The 21,103-nt window shown below is 36.9% G+C and overlaps 1 protein-coding gene across 1 annotated transcript; it reads right to left on the minus strand.

The window, feature by feature from the left end:
• Positions 1-2,173: 2,173 nt before the first annotated feature.
• mthfd1b (methylenetetrahydrofolate dehydrogenase (NADP+ dependent) 1b) lies at positions 2,174-20,336 on the minus strand. The gene is made up of 27 exons (XM_022672573.2): positions 20,116-20,336; positions 17,913-17,997; positions 17,095-17,154; positions 16,933-16,986; positions 16,184-16,320; positions 15,261-15,361; positions 14,978-15,114; positions 14,411-14,522; positions 14,012-14,139; positions 13,735-13,832; positions 13,051-13,224; positions 11,197-11,333; positions 10,776-10,822; positions 10,582-10,689; positions 10,388-10,462; positions 9,935-10,037; positions 9,585-9,661; positions 8,730-8,870; positions 8,457-8,525; positions 8,144-8,255; positions 7,706-7,845; positions 7,477-7,518; positions 7,275-7,375; positions 6,189-6,366; positions 5,944-6,051; positions 4,426-4,578; positions 2,174-4,002 (listed from the first exon to the last, which is right to left on the minus strand). The coding sequence occupies exons 1-27, from the start codon at positions 20,151-20,153 to the stop codon at positions 3,913-3,915; spliced, it is 2,805 nt and encodes a 934-aa protein (XP_022528294.2). The 5' UTR covers positions 20,154-20,336; the 3' UTR covers positions 2,174-3,912.
• Positions 20,337-21,103: the final 767 nt, after the last annotated feature.

Here is a 21,103-nt window from a genome sequence, read left to right on the forward strand (position 1 = left end):
GCTGTGGGGGAGTTTTGGCCCATTCTTTTTTACAGAATTGTTGTAATTCCACCACATTGTTTGAGCACAGACCACATTGATAAGGTCGTCTCTTGTAAAAGAAAAGTGTATTTAAGTATATTGTTTAGAAGTATACTTAACATGAAAAAGTACATACTGTGGCGTCTGTGGGGGCGGGGTATGGTAATCCGGGGCCAGCGGGGCATTATGGGGGTATGTTTTGGGTGGGTTAAGGGGACCTACCATCTTTGTGTGGGATAGCTGGGTTGGTGGCCCCAGGGCTGTTTGCGATGTGGTGGCAGTTGGGTTTCGCTCTCCTAACCTTGTTAAAGACTATAAGCGAGTGGCACGCCTGTTAATAAAGAGCTGTTGAGTACTTGCAATGAGTCTCACGAATCCTCCTTCCTCTTCCACACCACAATACTTTGTTGAAGTAAAATGTGTACTTAAATACATACTAAATGTACTATTTTGGAAAAACTTAAGACAACTTAAGTATATATCATTTGTAATTAAGCTACATTTACACAACAAAAAATATTCAATTGTGCTTTTGAGTGTTTTTCATACAATTTCTGCAAATTAAAGTTAAATTTAAGTTTGTGTTTTTTAAACACCTTTTTTAATACACTTGAAGTATATTGTAAATGTACTAATTTGCATATTGATGCACATATTTTGTACACCTTAAAGCTACTGGGAAAAAAAAATATATGTACTAAAGTGTACTTTAAGCAGTATTTAATGCCACTATATATATTTTTTACTTTCAACACAATGTATAATTTAAAGTATGGCTTAACAATACATTTTATGGAAATACAGAGAAAGTATATTTAATGTGTATTTTCATAATGTATATAGTATTTCCTTTTTTTTTTTTAACAAGGGATGCCACAGCATTTCAATAGGATTCAGGTCAGGACTTTAACTAGGCCACTCCGAAGTCTCACTTTGCTTTTCTTCAGCCAATCAGAGGTGGACCTGCTGTTGTGTTTTGGGTCACTGTCCTGCTGCAGAACCCAAGTTAATTGCAGCTTGAGGTCACAAACAGATGGCCGGACATTCTCCTTCAGGACTTAATTCTTTGTGATTTGTCCATATAAGTAAATCTGATTTTAAAAAATGATATAAATTATCTGTGCATTCCTGAGATTTCCCAAAGCCAGATCATCTCTCCACAATCTGAGACCAACTTAGGAAAATGAGGGAAATGAATTATAGTTTTATAAAAAGGACAGATCTCAAACATTCAAAGAAACGATTGCAAAATGACTGGATTGTGTTACAAACAGCAGAGGAAACAAAAGTCCTATTACGTGTCTAATCTTGAATAGAGCTGCAATAATAAGAGTCAGCATTTTGATCATACTTTGATAGGAGCACCCAGTCTGATCATGTTCACATCAAGACCAAGGAAACAGATCAAATGAAACCAAATCAAATCAAATATTTATCTATATAGCAGCTGATGTTGCTGCAAAGCAGCTTTACAGAAATCTGGTAGCAGTAATCAGTAAAAGTACTGGTTTCAAAACTACTTAAAGTATTAAAGTAAAAAAAATGTAAGGGAAAAAATAAAGCCATTAAGAACAAAAGCTTAGGCCACGCCCACAGAGTCCTATAGTGCACGACAATCACAATCAGATTCACTCTATCTGGATGGAGAGATTTATCTGGATAGGGGTTATATTGAACGATGAGAAGCCGGAATAAAAACCAGCTGAAATGAAACAGGAGTAACGACGCTGTTTTTATTAAAATGTGAGGAGAAGAAAGTTCAGATAGTTGTGTGAAAATGTAAAATAATTACTGCAGTAAAGTATATGCAGCTTGCTGTCATCTGCACAGTTGGTCTTGCTCTCTCTGGGTGGGTGGGTACAGTACAGTAGATGACGCATTCTCTTTCCCCTCATCACTCCTAGGGTGATGACGATCAGCACAAGACTGCGTCTGTGAGCTGATGTATCAGAACCGAGTCTCTGCGCTGCTTTCCTCAGAGCGTTAGCACTGTGATGCTACTTGGCAATGCTACAGCATCAGCAGCAGCTCAAAAAGTATATATATATATTTTAGACACGTCTGAACAACATCAAAATTGAACTATGTACATGTTGAATATCCATAGCTAGCCACAAATATATTCAGCGTACAAATCTCAGACAGAGCATACTTAGTTTAAACAGCAAGTTTATGGCGGATTACAGAGCAATTGCAAATATACACAAAAAGAAAGATATAAGACAAATAAGACAACTTTAATTGCAGAACATCCAGTAAAAAAGGCTTCACTCATGCTTAAGACAATTAACGGATTAATCATTTTTAATCACAACAAACATTCTCCATGTAACACATCTGTGATGGAAATAAATGGGAACATCTTTTTCACAGAGTGATAATTATATTGAAATGTTCCAGTTCAACAGAAAGAAATTCACATTTCTCCAGTGTTTGAGTCACATTGAGTCATTAATTTCATTGGTAAAGTATAAAAGATTGCACTCATTATTATTAATACTAGCTCTGTTAAGATACTGAATGCCAGTTTTTTTTTTAAATAATTGTAGGTTATTTGAAAATTCGGAAATGTGGAAATTTAATGACCATATTTTTTAAATTACTATATATGTACCATAATTACCATATTTTTTCGCAATATAAGGCATACCTAAAATCCTTAAATTTTTTGCAAAAATCATTAGTGCGCCTCATAATCCGGAGCTCCTTATGTCATTCCTAATATATTCTAGCAGCATTAGCATTAGCCGCTAACCGTGCTAAGCGCTAAGTCTTTTGCTGTTCCAAGGTAGTATTATCAGCCTGTTGCCTGCTGCCAACCCTGGATAGCACTACTGGAGCTGCCTTAGCATTAGCCGCTAACTACAGTGCTAGCTTTTCGCCGTTCAGAGGAGAGTATATTGGACTGTAGCCTGCATGTTTACTGTGTTAAAACAAGCTACGTGGGACGAACTGCTAGCTAACATCGCTCAGGGTTCCTCATCAATCTCCTTGTAGCTGTGTCGGGCTGCATTAGCTGTTAATTGCTAGCCGCTAACCCTGCAGAATTAATAGGAAAAAATGGAGACACCCCTGTGCCTTACTAGTGGTGGATAAAATATGCCTCATAATCCGGTGCGCTGTATAGTGCAAAAAATACGGTAACTCAGTGGTCCAATGTGGATAAAATGGATGTAGTGTGTTGTAGTATCGTATTGCTAAAGATATTCTACAATGTTTCTCAAAAGAAAAAAAAGAAGAGAAAAACACATAATAAACAGAAACATAATAATAGTCATGTTCTTGTTTACTGTACGCTCTCATAGTTTCCAGAGGAATTTCTAGGTTCTATAAAGGTGGCAGTTGTGAGAGCATGAAGCACCAGAGGCTGCATTTCTACAGTATTTAAGAGGAAGAAGAATGTGAACACCTGGACACCTGGTTATAGTTCAGCACTCCTGTGTTTTATGAACATACTCCCGGCTTTACTCATCGTGCTCTTGTGCAAAACTTCAGCACGTGTCGTGGATGTGCTGCCAGATGTACTGTGAATTTAAAAAACTCAAAACATGTGTGTGTTAATATTCCAAAATTAATATTAAAGAACATTAAATGAAATAAAGCTACTCATCTAACCAATGTAAATGGAAACCATAACGGTGGAATAAAAGGTGTGCAGTTTCTGAAAGTAAATTTTAGATTCCTCTTGCCTTTTTTTTATTGAAGCTGACAGTAGCACCATCCTACCTCATCTAAAAACTCCTAAACTAGGAAGACTATCTGAAAACTACAGAAAAAAAAACATCAGAACACTTATTACAATACTGGTTTATCTTCTTAATTTTACTGTTAAAATCATCTCCAGCACACAGGTGGGTCACATTACGGCTCAACACGCGTCTCCTCTCTCCTCTAAAAGAGTCCGATGACTTCTCCAGTCACTGGATCGAGATCAATGTCGTAGAAGCACGGACGTGTTGGGAGGCCTGGGATGGTCGGCATCTGCATCGGAAAAAAACAAACAGTGAAAACCCGTATTTTTTATATCGTTTTATATATCGTTTACATTATCAAGCAAATAGACAACCAATTCAAGGTGCAGTTTTCTTAGACTGATCAGAGAAAACACAAAATGTGAAGGACAGGGTTCCTCCAGGACCAGGATTAAAAACACTGGCCTAAGGAACTGTACTGCAGGGAGCTACCACCATTTAAAAAGTCAAATCTAATGCTTTTTAAAAGCTTAATCAATTTATTTTAAGAATTTAAGAACAGCATTTTGTAAAATGCAGACTAAAGTTATCAGTTATTTATTATAGTCTTAGTCAAGATTTATTTTCACCTTCCAGTTTAGCTAACTTGCTGCTAACATTAGTATGTTAGCCAGCAGAGTCAACAGATAAATGTAGAAAGGTTCATGCTCACCGTGCCAACCAACGGATAGAGGAAGCCGGCGCCCACGCTGGCACGAATATCACGAATAGGCAGAACAAAACCGGTGGGCACACCTTTCTTCTCAGCATCATGAGAAAGAGACAGGTGGGTCTTCGCCATACAAATCGGCAAATTACCAAAACCCTACAGAGAGAGGAATAAAAAAAATAAAATAATAAAATAATGTGCGTGTTAACAAATGGTATGTATGCACGTATTCAGACCAAAGGTGTGAAAAGTATCTCCAATCATTACTCTGTAGGTAGAAGTATAAATACTCTGGTTTAATATAGTACTTTTGTAGAAGTTGAAAAAATATCTACTCAAGTGTTTAAGAAAGTACTGGTTTCAAAACTGCTAAAAAAAAAGTATAAAAGTAAAGTAATGTAAGGGGGAAAAAATAAAGCCATTAAGAACAAAAGCTTAGTCCATAGTGCACTATAGTGGCGTGTGCAGGTGTGATGGATCACAGTATAAACCAATAGGGAGTCGGAATGGTATATGTTTATACTTCTCTACATCCAATCACAATCAGATTCACTCTATCTGGATAAAGGAGAGATTTATCTGGGGTTATTATTTTTTATGATGAAAACCAGAATGAAATAAGAGTAACAAAGAGTAACAAAGAGTAACAAAGATGTTTGGTGTGGTGCAGTGGATAACACCACCACCTGCCAGTGAGCTACCATGTGGGAGACTGGGGTTCAATTCCAGGTCTGGGTGACTATGCTGTGCTACACCAATAAGAGTCCTTGGGCAAGACTCCTAACACTACATTGGCCCAACTCTGTAATAGGAATAAAAATAATTGTAAGTCGCTCTGGATAAGAGCGTCAGCTAAATGCCCTGTAATGTAATGTAAGATATTTTTTCAATGTAAGAAGTAGAAAATATAAATAATTGTGTACAAGTTAAAAATAGGTAGAAGTAAAAAATAATTACTCAGGTAATGTATGGATAACCAACATTTTTACTTAAGTAGAGTAACTAAGCATTTGTACTTTGTTATTTGACAGCTCTGACGTACACTTAATACAGTTCTTCATAAATGTATTAGGCACCTAAGATGTTTATGCTTGTAAAAAATCAATAATGAATTTAAGAATCAATAATGTAAGCTATTTTTTAATGATGTTTTCTGACATACTCTGACTTTGGGCACAATCCCATTTCCTATTTGTACCCTCTTGTTTTAAGTACCATCCTTTCCCTTGGAAATGAATTAAAAGGGGAAGCGACCTATAAAACTGAGAAATTTAGGAACATGGATGTCTGAATGATCAGTAGTAATAAAGAAACGCATTAACTGCTCTGTGAATCATATAAATGGAGACACTCGAAGTTTAAATCTAAAATATATATAGGTTTCATTACAAACAAATAATTTCTGGAGCACCAGCACAAAAAAAAAAACATATAAAAGCATCTAGGTGTTAGAAGAGGTCTGAGGTGTAAATCAAACCATTTATTTAAACGAGGTCTTCACCTTCACAGACCCGCTCTCACCTGTTTTGTGTACAGCTCTACTTTACGCTGAGCCTCTGGGAGGAGCTCGATGTCGTCGGCCCCGTAAATCTTCTGTGCAATAATTCTGATCTTATCAGCGACGGGCAGCTGAATAAAGGAGAGAGAGAGAAAGCAGCACTTTATCGACAGAACTAAGAAAAATGTGCACAAATATGATGTTATTTAATATAAAACAGGCAGGTCACTGCAGGTAAGAGTACTGCAGGTAAAGGTGTGTTAGTTACCTCAGTGTTGTAGAGGAAGCTGAAGTTGCTGGGAGCCTCTGCAGCTTTCTGCACAGCCTTTCCCAATTCCACAGCTCCAGCGCCACCATCTGCCCAGTGAGTGCACGGCACCGCATCAAACGCCCCAGCTTCTTTAGAGAGCTTACAGATCAGCTGCACTTCAGCATCAGTATCTGTCCTGTAGAGAACAGATCAGAGAATGATCAGAACTGAAATTTACTGTTTTACATACTATTGGTTTTAAATGATCTGTAGTAAGTTCAGTTTTAGTCATGTTTATCCATATCTTTCAAATTTATACATGCAATCTGCGTCAGAAACAGATTCTCTCTATTTAGAATAAAATATTTAAAATCTTAGCATTTATTTATAAATTGTATTCAAATGAATAAAATATCCCAGAGCACTTAATGCATTTCTTTACACAAGTCAGTCTTCAGAACAATGATTTTACCCATTTGGAAAACATTGCCATCTATAAAACATGACAAAAGATTTTTAAATCAAAATATAATTTGACAAATGTACAATAACAGATTTTTTCGTATGTATACACAATCACTGTTTTTATCTTTGTGTTCTATTGGTGTAATTTAATATTCTTTTTCTGTAGTTGTAATATTGAGAATAATTTTATTTTTTTCTAGGTAGAGGCTTTATATTAAAGCCATATAATTTTTTTTTTTATCTGTGCCATTCGGCAACCGTGTTCCCATGTAAGTGTGTTGGTTGTAACTTTTGCATGCAACAACAAATACTAGTGCATATAAAAAAACTTGAATATCATTGAAATTTAATTAATATTTTAGAATATTATATAAGACCAACTGAGATTTTTGGAAGTGTGGGCAGTGTGCATCAGTGCATCTTTATAAAAGTTGTCAGCAGAGGGAAGCATAAAGTGCTGTAAGATTTTCCGGGGAAAAAAAAAAGCACTGATTTTTCATTTTCCAGCAGGACCTGGCACACTGCCCACATTGCCCCAAATGTACCAGTTGGTCTTATATAATAAACGAATCAACCCTGAGGCTTAAGATCTGAAATAAAATATATATATATATATTAAAATATTCTTCAAACTCTTACTTGAAGGCATTGACTGCCACAACGACCGGCACCCCGAAGTGTTTAGCGTTCTCCACCTGTTTCCTCAAGTTACTGCAGCCTTTCTCCACCAGATCCAGATTCTAAAACACATCATTTTATATCAGTCAGTTCTTGTATAAAGATGTATACAATCTTTACACTAAGACTCTTTTTACAAACAGAGATTTACAAATATAAATACCTCCTCAGTGTATTCCTTTGGTAGAGGCATGCCAGCTGTGACCTACAGACAAAAAAAAAAAAACTATAAAAATCTATAAAAATCAATTCAGATTAGTTATTTAATACAGTCCTTTCCTCTCAGACCAGTCCCAAAAAAGGAGTCTACCCACACACACAAACAAATCAACTTAATCCACTAATATTTACCATTATATAAATATATATATATATATATTTTTTGTACTCACAGTTGGTCCTCCACCGTGCATCTTCAGCGCTCTGACTGTTGCCACCAGCACCACTACATGAGGCCTCAGCCCAGAGTAACGACACTTAATGTTAAAGAACTTCTCCATCCCGATGTCTGCACCGAAACCTGCCTCCGTCACTAAAGAAGAGAAAAGCCAAGACAGAAAATTGGTTAGAAACACTCAATAAAAATATAACCGGGGTCTCAGAGTGGTCCAGCAGGCTAAACACTGCCACTATGATCGAGAGATTGCTGTTCGAATCCCGGTCATGCAGATTGCCATCAGCTGTCGGAGCCCATCCCTCAGTCATGGCCGTCCACATGCTTAAGATACTTCATATGCCAGTTCTGTATCTCTCAGCTCATAAAATGTGTGAAAAATTCACACCTCAGGAGTAAGAAATGCCAATTCACACAGTATCCTACTCTATCTTACCTACAAATCCTTCAGGTCCCACCAGCTTCAGAGCAATCTTATCAGCTAAAATAGAGGAGTTCCCGTGAGCGATGTTGGCAAAAGGTCCAGCATGAACAAACACAGGATTCCCCTAAAAAAAGATAAACAAATGAGTGGGACTCAAACAATAACATTTTTTTAAATTACGGTATTTGTATTTGTGCTATAAGGCGCACTGTATTATAAGGGACTTCTAGCTGTAGTTTTGTTAAGCAGGCCTTTCCAATATTTCAATTTTACACACAACACATTTACATATTTACACACAGAAAAACATTGTTTGTTCTCATACCTCAAGTGTCTGCATTAGGTTGGGTTTGATGGCATCTTTCATTAACACAGTCAGCGCTCCACACACACCCTAAACACGAGATAAAGAGAAAATTACAGTCATCAAAGTCATCACAGTGTTCTGCTGATTAAGGGCACTTTTCCAATTTTGAGATAATGGGTCATGCTGAATTACATTATATATAGATATTATCCACTTAGTTTTTTTTTTTTTTTTTCCCTTAAAACAACAGTTTACTGAACACACACATATACACATCACTGCTGCACTCACCAGGTCTTCAGTAGTGATGGGGTCTCCACTGCGGCTTGTGGCCACCACCATCTTAGCCAACCTCTGCCTCATGTCCTCCATACTGCTGGTGAGAGCCAGCACAGCCATGATCTCACTGGCCACCGTGATATCAAACTGAGCCTGCAACACACACACACACACACACATTTAAATTTTAACAATAGAGGACTGTGTGTATGTGTGTTAGGAGAGAGATTTAAAATGTCAATCATCTTAATGCCTTCCTTCTGTAAAGCCATGTTACGTTAAGTAAACAAAACTGTAATTCTTAAAAATAAATAAATCTTTTAAAGTCAATCAAGTGCTGGATGTTAATCTACACAGATGTATCTCCTGAAAACTGTTTATTTGGGTGAGTAAACTCTTCTGTTTATTTACAGCAAACTTAGATTTCCAGATTTACACTAAAGCTCAGCTAACTGCTAGCGGTTAGCGGCTAATGCCACCCAAATGCGCTGCATTGAAGAACCCTGAGTGCTCCAGTAAACCAGGGTGATATTAACTAGTAGCTTGTTTTAACACTGTTAGGGTGACCAAACGTCCGTATTTCCCGGGACATGTCCGTATTTCACGTCCTTTCCCGGGTGTTCCGTTTTTTTTTTTTTAAAAGTGAGGAAATGTCCTGGTTTTTAAATTACCTTCATTAGACCATCGAAATTAAAGGATTTCAAAAGCGCCTTATAGTGCAAAAAAATATGGTACATCAAGGCCTGACTCCTGCTTCACGCCTTCATCCCATAATGCATCTATTATAAGGCTGTTGCATTGAAAGAAAGTGGAACATACTGTACATCTCTTCTTTCTAATGGTTCTATATGGCTTCATCATACTCACGGTTCTGGTGTGGCCTTTCTCAGTAGGAGCCTGGCCAATTGTGATCTTCCTCAGGAAGCGATCATTGGTGTCCAGCACTGAATTTTAGGAAAAGTAGGAGGGAAAAAAATCAGGGCTGTCAAACTGGGTGCTCTACATGTTCTAAAATCAGTGTTTTAGTATTTTCCTACTTCTGACACTTAGTAAGAATAAATATCAAAGTCCCTAGAGGAACTGAGTTTGCTGCCTCTTATCCAGACAGTTAAAGTATTTTTATATTCAGAATCAGTTATCAAAAGATATATTTAATTAATTCGGGATAAACGTGGTTTTAAAATCAGTAGTAAATTCAGAGTATAAAATCTTCATACCTCTCTGCCAGGTGACAGACTCGGGGTCGATATCCAACCTGGCAAAGCGTGTGATCTCCTCCTCAGAGAGCGTGGTGGGGTCACTCTTCTCTATTCCCAGTTTCTTTTAGTATGAAGCACAGAAAAAAAGCATTATAAACAAGCAATTTAACTTAAATATAGTCGATTAAAGTTTATTAGTTTATTAAATAAAATAATAGAAATTAAATGTAGCTTTTTTCCCTTTTTAATCTGATCAATTAATCGAAAATGATCAAAATACTTATTAGTTGGAGCCCTACATATTGTTTTTATATAAAAGATAATTAGAAACGTTTAACAGGAAAGCATATGAAAAAATACAGCTTAAAAAGTAAAAAAACGTTCAAATTGAGATCATTATTAAGTTAAAAAAAATATATTAAAATTTAGAACAAAAGTTAGAAAGTAAAATAAAATATAATTTATTCACACCTTCAGTCTGTTGATCTGTACGGGAGAGAACCTCCTCTGGCCTCCACTTAGTGGAACAAGGCGGTTGAAAAGTGCCTGAAAAGCAGAAGAAGCACAATAGAGTGAGATATGCTGCATACAAAACAATTCATAATACTGCCTTCATATTTCTGAGATAAATTCAGAATTTCCTGGAGAACAAATACAGTTCTTACTTTATCAGACTGAGTCGCCTCGTGGAACATCCGAGCATCAATAGCAGCAGCTACCAGGTTGTTGGCAGCAGTGATGGCGTGGATATCACCGGTGAGATGCAGATTAAACTAAAATCAAAATCAAGACACCATTAATTAATTAATTAACAATGTTATAAAATGTAACAATCGGGGGATATGGAAAGCTATAGTACCTCTTCCATAGGAACAACTTGAGAATAACCACCTCCAGCAGCGCCACCTATTGATTGGAAAGTAAGAAAAAGTCTCACATGCTGCACATTGATACCTGTATAAACCCCTCCTTCTTCACCAACAACAAAACCCCTCATATTAGAGAGAGGAGAGACTCGTAGCTTTATAAAGGGTTATAGATGAGTTAGCAGCTCATATGTGGAGCATCTTTTGCTGGAGTGGAGAAACAGGAAACAGCTGATCTGAAGTTCATGCTCAGGTCCAGGAGGTGAAAAAAGGACAGGTGGTTTGCTTTTGCTGTTTTTTGCACAGCGGCACTAAGAGATGCAGTGTGGGTAGGAGAGAGAAGCACGTAGCGCTAATGCTAATGCTAATACGTAAAAGCAAAAAAGAGAATGTGAAAGTATCCTCAAAGCTCACCTTTAATACCGAATGTGGGGCCTTGAGATGGTTGGCGTACACAAGCAAACACATTGCGGTTGAGGTGAGCACCAAGAGCCTGCACCAGTCCTATCGTAGTGGTGCTCTTCCCCTCTCCAAGAGGTGTGGGAGTGATTCTACAAACGCACAAATAAAATTATTTAGGAAAGCAAACTCTGTGTCATTTATATTAATGAACATGGGAATGGTGCTAAACACCCAACAATATATTTATGCAATAATTCACTCAAGGTTTGTGCTATAACGTGTAATATTAGCACTGCTGCGCTGTGGTCATAAGCGCGAGATCAATATTACACATTATAGCACGAACCTCAAGTGTATTACTGCTTAATTATACCACATTATTAATGTTTATTGAAAGATTTTAAAGAGTCAAGAGTCTGTTTGGTTATAAAAACTCCGCCAGATAAAATAGTTCCATTGCTGCTCTGTTTGTTTCTGCGCTGTTGTGTATTTCTCCTGTTAACGTATAAAGCCCTACACGGACTCGCTCCTGAGTATTTACAAGACCTCATCTCCTGTTATGAACCACCGCGATTACTCAGATCTCAGGGTGCTGGTTTATTAGTAGTGCCTAAAATTCAGAGGAGCTCTGCAGGAGGAAGAGCTTTCTCTTATAAAGCGCCTCAACTCTGGAATAATCTCCCCGAATATGTTCGGGACTCAGACACAGTCTCAATCTTTAAGTCTAGACTGAAAACTTACTTGTTTAGTTTAGCTTTTGGTAATTAATGTTTTTCCCTTTAGATAAGGCTGCAGATTCAGGGGTTCATGGACAGAGGAAATTGTGGTAAACTGAGATGCTGGTGCTGTTGTTCTCCCACTGCACACGGTCACTCAGGTTTGTAGACGGTGGAGTGGGTGGATGCTGGTGTTTCAGGGTGCCTCCATGTCTATGTTACCTTCTGGCTCTCTGCCTTTAGTTAGGCTGTTTTATTCAGTTCTGCCGGAGTCATTTGCCACACTCTGATAATGTTTTAATATTCTCAGTTTTGCATAAATCCAGTCAAAACTAATTCCATCTCTCTGCCTTCCTCCGAGTTACTGACTGCCCACCTGTCTGACCCGATACCGATGTTGACCCTCAGGCTCTCGCGTCTCCTGTCCGGCCAGACTGATGGAAGTTTCTGAAGTCAGCTCTTCTCCACCACCACCACAGATCAGCTGCTCATCGACCATCTTACTCTCCACTACAGATTACATCCAAGCCATTAGTGGCGCTATTACACTCCTGAGTACATAAAACCTATATAGATGTATAAAAGACTTTTTAAATTTCTATTTAAAAGCCGTTTGACCAGTGGTAGGATGGTCCCCCCTTTAATGTGAGTCTTGGTCCTCCCAAGGTTTCTTCCTCCTCCTGCAGCTCTGAGGGAGTTTTTCCTTGCCTCCGCGCTCACTGGGGGTTCTGTATTCTGTGTTTTCTATGTGTAATGTTTTGCCTGATTCTTTGTCCTGTAATCATGTTTCTGTAAAGCTGCTTTGTGCCAACACCTGTTGTAAAAAGCGCTATACAAATAAATTTGATTTGATTTGATTTGATTATTTGGTTTGTAAGCGCTGCTTTGTTGTTAGGTTACCTGTATGTGGAGGAATAATTCACGGAGAGCTTTGGTTACAGTGCATTACTGGCTGATAATGGCACTCATAGAACGCCTCTCAGCCAATCACATTGCAGGATCAGAACTAACTGTGGTATAATGTACAGTCTATTGTAAAATACGTGATACTGCATCACGTCTATTGGACAGGTCATAATTGTCTCTATTTGTACATAAATAATAACACTTTTTGCCAAATCTTAGTAAAACAAGATTTCACATTTCTTACCCAGTAACTACAACATATTTGCCATCAGCTTGAGCCCGAAGTCGGTCAATAGTCTCCAGCTGAACTTTGGCCTTGGTCTTGCCGTACAGCTCCACTTCATCTGAGAGAAGCCCGATCTCTCTCGCCAAGTGGTTGATGGGTTTCGGCACGCAAGAGCGAGAGATGACGATATCACTGAAAAACACAAATTAAAATATTACATATAGACAAAAGATTATTATATACAGATACAGAGATTATCTTAATCTAACTATGAACAAAGAGAATGCTAAGAGACAAACAGAAACAATATTATAGTCGAAAGTATTTAAAAGTATTCGAAAGCATTCACTACTCGGGTAGAAGTATAGATACTAGTGTTTCAACTCAAGTAAAAGAGTAAAAGTACTGATTTCTAAACTACTTAAAGTATAAAAGTAAAAGTAATGTAAAAGGAAAAAAATAAAGCCAGAGAACAAAAGCTTAGGCCACGCCCACAGAGTCCCAAACCAATAGTAGAATGTCGGAATAGTATATATTTATACTTCTCTACATCCAGTCACAATCAGTAAACACAATAGGCAATATTAAAGTCAGTTATTAGATTATTTTATTGTATTTTTATCTATCTATCTATCTATCTATCTATCTATCTATCTATCTATGATTACATTATCATGACAGGCATATGAAGAAGAGGCAAACCTTGGAACGGGTCTCTGCAAGTCGAGTTTGGTATAAGAGATATTCCATTTTCCTGGTTTATGTTCCTGAAGGAAGCGCTTGGCACTAATAACAGTATTCTGTAAAAAAAAAAAAAAATAATAATAATAATAAAAATAAAATAAACAAAAACAATGATAAAACCACATAAAACAGAGAGAAGATCCAGCCCCCAAAAAACACTGAAAAAATATCAACATTAGGGCTGTTGCCACAAATATACACTTAGGAATAAGAAACAGGCAGATAGGAGGTGTACCTGCATAAGCATGGCTACAGTCATGGGTCCGACTCCTCCTGGAACCGGTGTGATGAAGGCTGCCTGCTCTTTAGCAGAGGCAAACTCAACATCACCCACCACTCGCTTCCCACTCGCCTTCGTGTCATCTGTGGGGACATTTAATCAGATTTATGGTCAAGAACAGGAGGGTAGAACAGCTTACATTTATTTATTCATCAAATATCTGCCATCAAATTACTGAAACATAATTGTGTTGTGTTAAAAAAGTTTGGAGCCTATTAAAGCCTATTAAACATATTTAGCGTATTTAGCAGGTGCTCATTGAACAAGTTGCTATGAGTGTTAATATTAAACAAAATATAAAATAAAAGAAAACAAAGAAAATTTTGTGTTCAACATATTCCTGACCATGCTCACCTGGAATATGATTGATACCACAGTCGATGACCACTGCTCCCTTCTTCACCCACTCTCCCTTCACCATCTCAGGCTTTCCAATCCCAGTCACCAAAATATCCGCCTTTCCCACCTGTGAAGAGGATTTTAGATTCAAGATGAATAATTATTTTACAAAAAGAATACATTTTACTGGATATAAATCTACACAGATTTCTCTCCTGAAAACTGTTTATTTGCACCACCTTTTCCTGAGCAACATGTGTGCATGTGCTGAAAGTTAAAAACAGTTCTGTCTTGCACTGGAACATAAGTTACAGAAGTCTGTGTATCGCTTGAGTAAACGGTGTGAAAGACCACAGCAGCAGTAAAACTGTACTGTGTGTATGTGTGTGTTGCACAGTTAGTAAGCAGGTGAGAGAACAGACCAGTGTAATTGTCTTAAAGTAATTGCTCCCCTGAATACACCAAAGAAAACACAACAGGCAATATTGATATTACTTATTGACTTACTGGTTTCCCACAAAGTTCAGGTCAAACCTTATACTGCTTCTAAATGTTCATAATCTTCTATGATTAGATATTTACCTCAGCAGCCAGGTCAGCGGTTCTCGAGTGACAGGTGGTTACAGTAGCATGATTCCAGAGCAGAAGGTCGTGCATTGGTGCGCCCACGATCTTACTGCGGCCAATCACAACAGCCCTTTTCCCTAGCACAGACACACCTGCAAAATAATAATAAAAAATTGTTTAACCACCACTAATTCTTGTGGGGCACCAGAAACCACATTAAACAGAATGCACATGTTTTAGGCCATTTTTCCTAATTTAAGGAAGTCATCAGTAATAAACTTTAAGAACTGTCACCTACCTGTCTGTTTGATAAGCTCCATGCAGCCGTTAGGAGTACAGGGAATGAAACACTTGTCGAGATCTCCACGGGCCAGCTTTCCTGCGTTTATGCTTGTTAAACTACAAACAGAAAACATATGACACTTTTTATAGTGCTACTTCTAATTTAATCATTACGGTACTTTCATAATTTAAGGAGTATGATACAGCTATGCTTTAAACACTCAATCATGAACATGGGATTTCTTTTGTTTTTGCTTTTTTGTCAAACTAATATTTTCCGATTATCAAACAAACTTTATTATCAGACAGAAGATAACATGAGTAAATATAAAAAGCACTTTTTAAATGACAATTTTATTTATTAATGGAAATAATGTAAAAAAAAAAACAACAACAATCCAAACCAATCTAGACCTGTGTGGAAAAAATGTTTAACCCCTAAATGTAATAACTTGGTTGTGTCACTCTTCACAGCAACAACTGCAATCAAGCTTTACTGATAACTGATAAGTCTTTGACTCTTATCTCTAGGGAGGAATTTAGTTCCACTCTTCTTTACAGAATTACAGTTTTAATTCAGACACATTGGAGAATTTTCCAGCATATAAGTCCTGTTTAAGATCATCCACAGCATCTCAATCATCCAGACTTTAACTGGACCACTCCTAAACCTTCCTTTAGTTTTTTAATTCATTCAGAGGTGAACTTTAGAGGTTTGTGTGTTTTGGGTCATTGTCCTGCCGCAGAACCCAAGTACTTCTGAGCTTGAGGTCAATAAGGAACAGATGGCCAGACATTTTCCGGGACACCTTCCAAAAAGTTCCACTACATAACTAACTTTGCACTAGATCTCATTAACCACTGTGTAAACCACATAGCATTTGCTGCAATGGACAAATTGGTGGAAAAAAACTCAAGTTTTCATTTCTATTTTCTTACCCGTCTACATCTTTCTCTGGAGCTACAGCGTTGGTGACCTTCTCAGTGTCGATGCGGTGAATGGAGTCCAGAGGCAGCTGTACAATGAGTCCATGAACACTCGAGTTCTCATTCACCTCCCTGATGCTCCGCAGGACCTGAATACATGTGCAGTTTCTGTTAGCAATTATTCTATTAGCAGTAACATCATATGTTGTAAAACCTCAATACTATAGACCAGTGGTTTTCAACCTGTGGGCTGCAGAGATATTGCCCAAAAAAAAAAAAAAAAAAAAAAAAAAAAAATTATATATATATATATATATATATATATATATAATTTTTTTTTTTTTTTTTTTTTTTTTCAATTTTCGAAGTTAAAAAAATATATTCTAAATATATAAATAGTGCACCAAATGTAATTTACCTTATGAAGTTACTTAATAAGCTTATAGGTTCATTTATTTGCAAAATAAAACATGTTTAGGTCGAGAATTCTCACACATTGTATTAGAATAATTATAGGTTTTTGTATTTTTGGGTTACAATCTAGAAAAAGGTTTCGAAAAAAGTATAGTTTGGGTACCCAGCCATAGTTATATGCTATATGTGGTTTTAAATTGCAAAAATATATATAAATAAATAGAAATAAATAAATAAATAGATTTTGTGGTGGGCTAAGGGGACTGAGTTGCAAAAGTTCAGGAACCCCTGCTATAGAAAATATAAGTAAACGAAAAGGATCAGAGGCACATTTACAAGGTACTCACCTCATCTTCAGTAGCAGTCTGAGGAAGTCTGAGATGTGTGGCATTAATTCCAATCTAAATTCAAGCAAAAGGCAATTCTTTATATGGAAACAAATGCAGAACAAACGCAAGATTTACAAGAAAATCTCTTCTAATATAAACTGTACTGGTCGAGCTCTTTACCTCAGCAGCAGCTTTCAGCTTCATACTGATATACAGATTGGAGTCGTCTCTGTTTCCCACCTGAAATACAATTAAAAACAACCAATGAAAATAAGTAACTTAGAAAATTAGAATATTATATAAGACCAATTGGTACTTTTGGCAGTGTGGGCAGTGTGCCAAGTCCGGCTGGAAAATGAAATCTGCATCTCCATAAAAGTTGTCAGTAGCAGAGGGAAGCTGTAAGATATGAAGTGCTGTAAGATTTTGTGGGAAAACAAAAGGGGGAGTCCTAATGAGTGGGTTGGGTAGTTGGCCTTGTATAGTGGTGGAGAAAAATAACAATGCTTATCTGATTTTGTATTCGTCTTTTATATTATATTTCTGACCAATGTTCTCTGAATGCAGAGGTATGCAAAGATGTGAAATATATCATTTTGTTGCCTCATTTATTTTGTGCAGTTTAGATACTTTAATTTTATTGTAGTAACTTTTATACATGTAGTTGCCATTGTTCCTCCTCAGTTTCTTAAAACAATGCTCTTAAATTCACTTTGCATGCTTATGTATGTTTAAATGGGTTTTTGAAGGCTATTTTGCACAAAGAAATTACTTTAGGATTGTATTCTATAAAAGTGGGTCACAGCTTATTGACTAAAACAAACAAACAAAAAAGGAATCAGTGAACAGACTGAAAAATGTAAACCAAACAATTACTTGTTTAATTTAAGCGATATTTTAGTGAGGATTTTTAAGAGTTAGCTGCAGCATAAAAATAATTAGAATTTTATTTAAAATTTCACACTTAGGTCTGAATTAAGGCACATCCTCGCACTGACCTGAAGCACCACCAGGCCTGGTCTGAAGTTTGCATCTTGCTTCAGAATGGCCTCCACCTCCTTCTTCAGCCTCTCTCTCACCTGACTGGATTTAAAAAAACAAACAGGAAACAATTAATCCAACATCACCCAATCAGATTACACAATTAATTTAAACTAGACTGCAGTTCCTGCAGAAACTGTGAGTGTGATTGCAGTGCATATTCATGTCAGTTGCTAGCTGGTTGCTAAGGTGTCTGTGGTGGTTGCTATGGTGTTGCTATGGTATCTGTGATGGATGGATGGATGGATGTTGTTACTAAGTGGTTGCTAGGTGGTATCCATGGTGGTTGCTATGATGTTCAAACATATTTCACATTTCAGAAAGAATGCGATAAATTCTATGAGTTTTTCGAATTTAGTCTTGTGACCTGTGACCCAATGCAGGCCTGAGATTACATAATAATAATGTAATCCTGAACTGTGTCACTGTTCTAGTGATCATTCACCATCATGGGGGAGGAGGAGGAAGCACTGTACTCTGATCAAATCCACAATGTATTCAATGATACAACTCTCTGTGATAACCTGGCCTGCACAAAGGTCACAGTGCAATCAAAAGATCACTATACACAGTGCACGCAAACATCCAGCAATCAATAAAGTGTTTCACACACTCAGATTCTTTAAAGAGTCAATTCACCCACTCATAATCAATTACCACAAAAATCTTTATTGTAAGGGATGAGTAGATAACTCACTCGCTGAGTAATTACAGCCAAATCAGTCATGTGAAGGAGCAAATTAGGACAACATGAGCAAAGTCTTGTGATCACTGAGACACAGAAAAATTAGAAAAAAATTACAAAAAATATCCAACCCACAGAGTATAGAAAAACACTATATACTTTGATTTTGGCATTAAAACACTAATAAAACACAATTTTAACAAGTTTAAAAACTAGCTTGAATTATTACAACCTTTAAATTTCTTTAAGCATGTTTGATCTTGTGACTAAAATAAATAAAATAAAATGGTTATTGTGTTTTCTGACAATACTGTAGATCTCATTAGTTTTCAAAACTGTGTATCTACATGTTTAATTAACACCCCTATTTTATTTTACTTTTTTTTTAGTTGTCCAGTAGCTGCAGTGCTGTACAGCCAAGCGACCTTCATTTTTTATTTTCAATTTTTATCTTTTCAATTATTTTATTACTGCAATTCTTCTCCTGTCAGCCCTTCAAATCTTCTCTTCACTGCTGAAACTGAGTTTAAAATCTATATAGCAAATAAATCTAATTAACTAAAAAATATATATATATTTTTTTGTCCATTGTATTGGAAGTCTGTGTGTAATATTGTATATTTTATATTTTTTAATAATCCATCCCTAAACAGTAAAACAGTTCTTAAATACATTAAATTAGTAAAAATTAGCTGTTACTTAATTCTAGTACTACTGTTTCTCTAGTGCAGTGGGCGGGGCCAAGCTATTATGGTCAATTCTGATAGACAACAGCTCTTTAACAATGTGCAACAAGCATTTTACAGATAAAGAAAATACATGATGTCCATTGTAATGCATGCAGGGTCTGAAAAAGTTAATGAATGTGTGTCAGGGTCGCTGCAAAACACTTCAGAACCATAAAAGCATAAAACCTGCCCTTGATCTGATGCCATATTTCAACAATGAACTCGTGGTAAAGTGTTGAAGAACTGCATCCACGACTTTATGAGAAAATAGCTAATATAAGTGCAGTAAATCCAGCACGCACAGTTTATATGATTTTATTTGATCTGATTATTAAATTCTGCAGAAATCTAAAAGTATAGTGTAATATATTTTAAACGCTTCCATAATGAGACGCTCGTGAGCGCTGCACGTGGCTGGCGCGCGCCCCTGTCTCTCTCCAGCTCACTGTTGCACCACGTTTCATTATAAACTGCATGCCAACATATATAACTATAGAGTTTCAAGAAAATTATGGAATATTGTCTCAGAAGAGCTCTGAGTGAAATGTGGCTTAGAGGTGGGTAACCCAGGTCCAGAAGATAAAAATCCATCCCAGGGTTTTGTACCAAATGCCTGGGCGGCTCTGCTGCGCCAACCCTGGGATGGATTTTTAATTTCTGGACCTGGGTTACCCACCTCTAGTGCTAAATTAACTATAGTTTATATACAATAAAATGTGCTGATAATGAGCTAGGTGCAGAACTTACGCAGAGACTTCCTTCCCGCTGATAATCTGTCCTGGCATTTTCTGTGGAGTCTCCTGAGATTTCTCTCCCTGTTTCTGGAGAATCAATTCAACAGTTCAGCAAACTCCAAACTTTTCCTGCACTTTTCAGCAGCAGAGCCTCTCACGCTGAGAACAGCCCGAGCGTAGTTTACGTATCTACACTGAACTCCAGCCTCTGCGAGTCCAAACTCAGCGTAAACGCGTCGTGAATAACCATGCAGCCTGACGTTAAAGATGTAGGCGTACCGCTCTCAACCAATCTGAAGCCGCGTTACAGAGCCGCTGTTGATTCTGTGCCGTACCAAAGATCACACGCAGGGTACATTAACCCTGGGTTTAATAATTTTTAAACATAAGATAAATTAATAATTAATTAATTAAAATAGGACATTTTATATTCATTATGTAAAATCAAAAAGTGCATCACACTGTTCGTGCTATTTAAAAATTGAAATAAAAATTTGTATGCAAACTATACATGGATGAACAAATAGAAAGACAGCAAAAACTGTAAACTGTCTCGTTATTGTCTTATAAAGTATTGTTTTTCTGTTTCGTTAGACCCAATTGAAGTTCACTGTAAATGATAATAAAAACAGTTTTGCTTTCATAATTAAATAGTCACTCTGGCTTGTTGCACAATGACCATGGCTTTATTTTCTAGCTCTTGTAAAAAATAAAAAAAGAAAGAAAGAAAACAATAATAAGAGACCACATTACAATTATGAGTTTCTTTAATTTTACCAAATTGAAAACCTCAGGAATATAATCAAGAGAAAGATAGATGATCACAAGCCATCAAACCAAGCTGAACTGCTTGGATTTTTAGCGTTATATATTTTGAATATGGCTAAATTACATGCTTGCCCTGTAATAAATGTGAGGCCGTAATTACCTGAGACAGTATGGGTTCAGGTGTGTTAGGACTTTTATTATGGCGGGGTGTTTTATATCTCTGTTGTTAATGG

This window comes from Astyanax mexicanus, chromosome 14, assembly GCF_023375975.1.
Source record: "Astyanax mexicanus isolate ESR-SI-001 chromosome 14, AstMex3_surface, whole genome shotgun sequence".
In the NCBI taxonomy this organism is placed as follows: Eukaryota; Metazoa; Chordata; class Actinopteri; order Characiformes; family Acestrorhamphidae; genus Astyanax; species Astyanax mexicanus.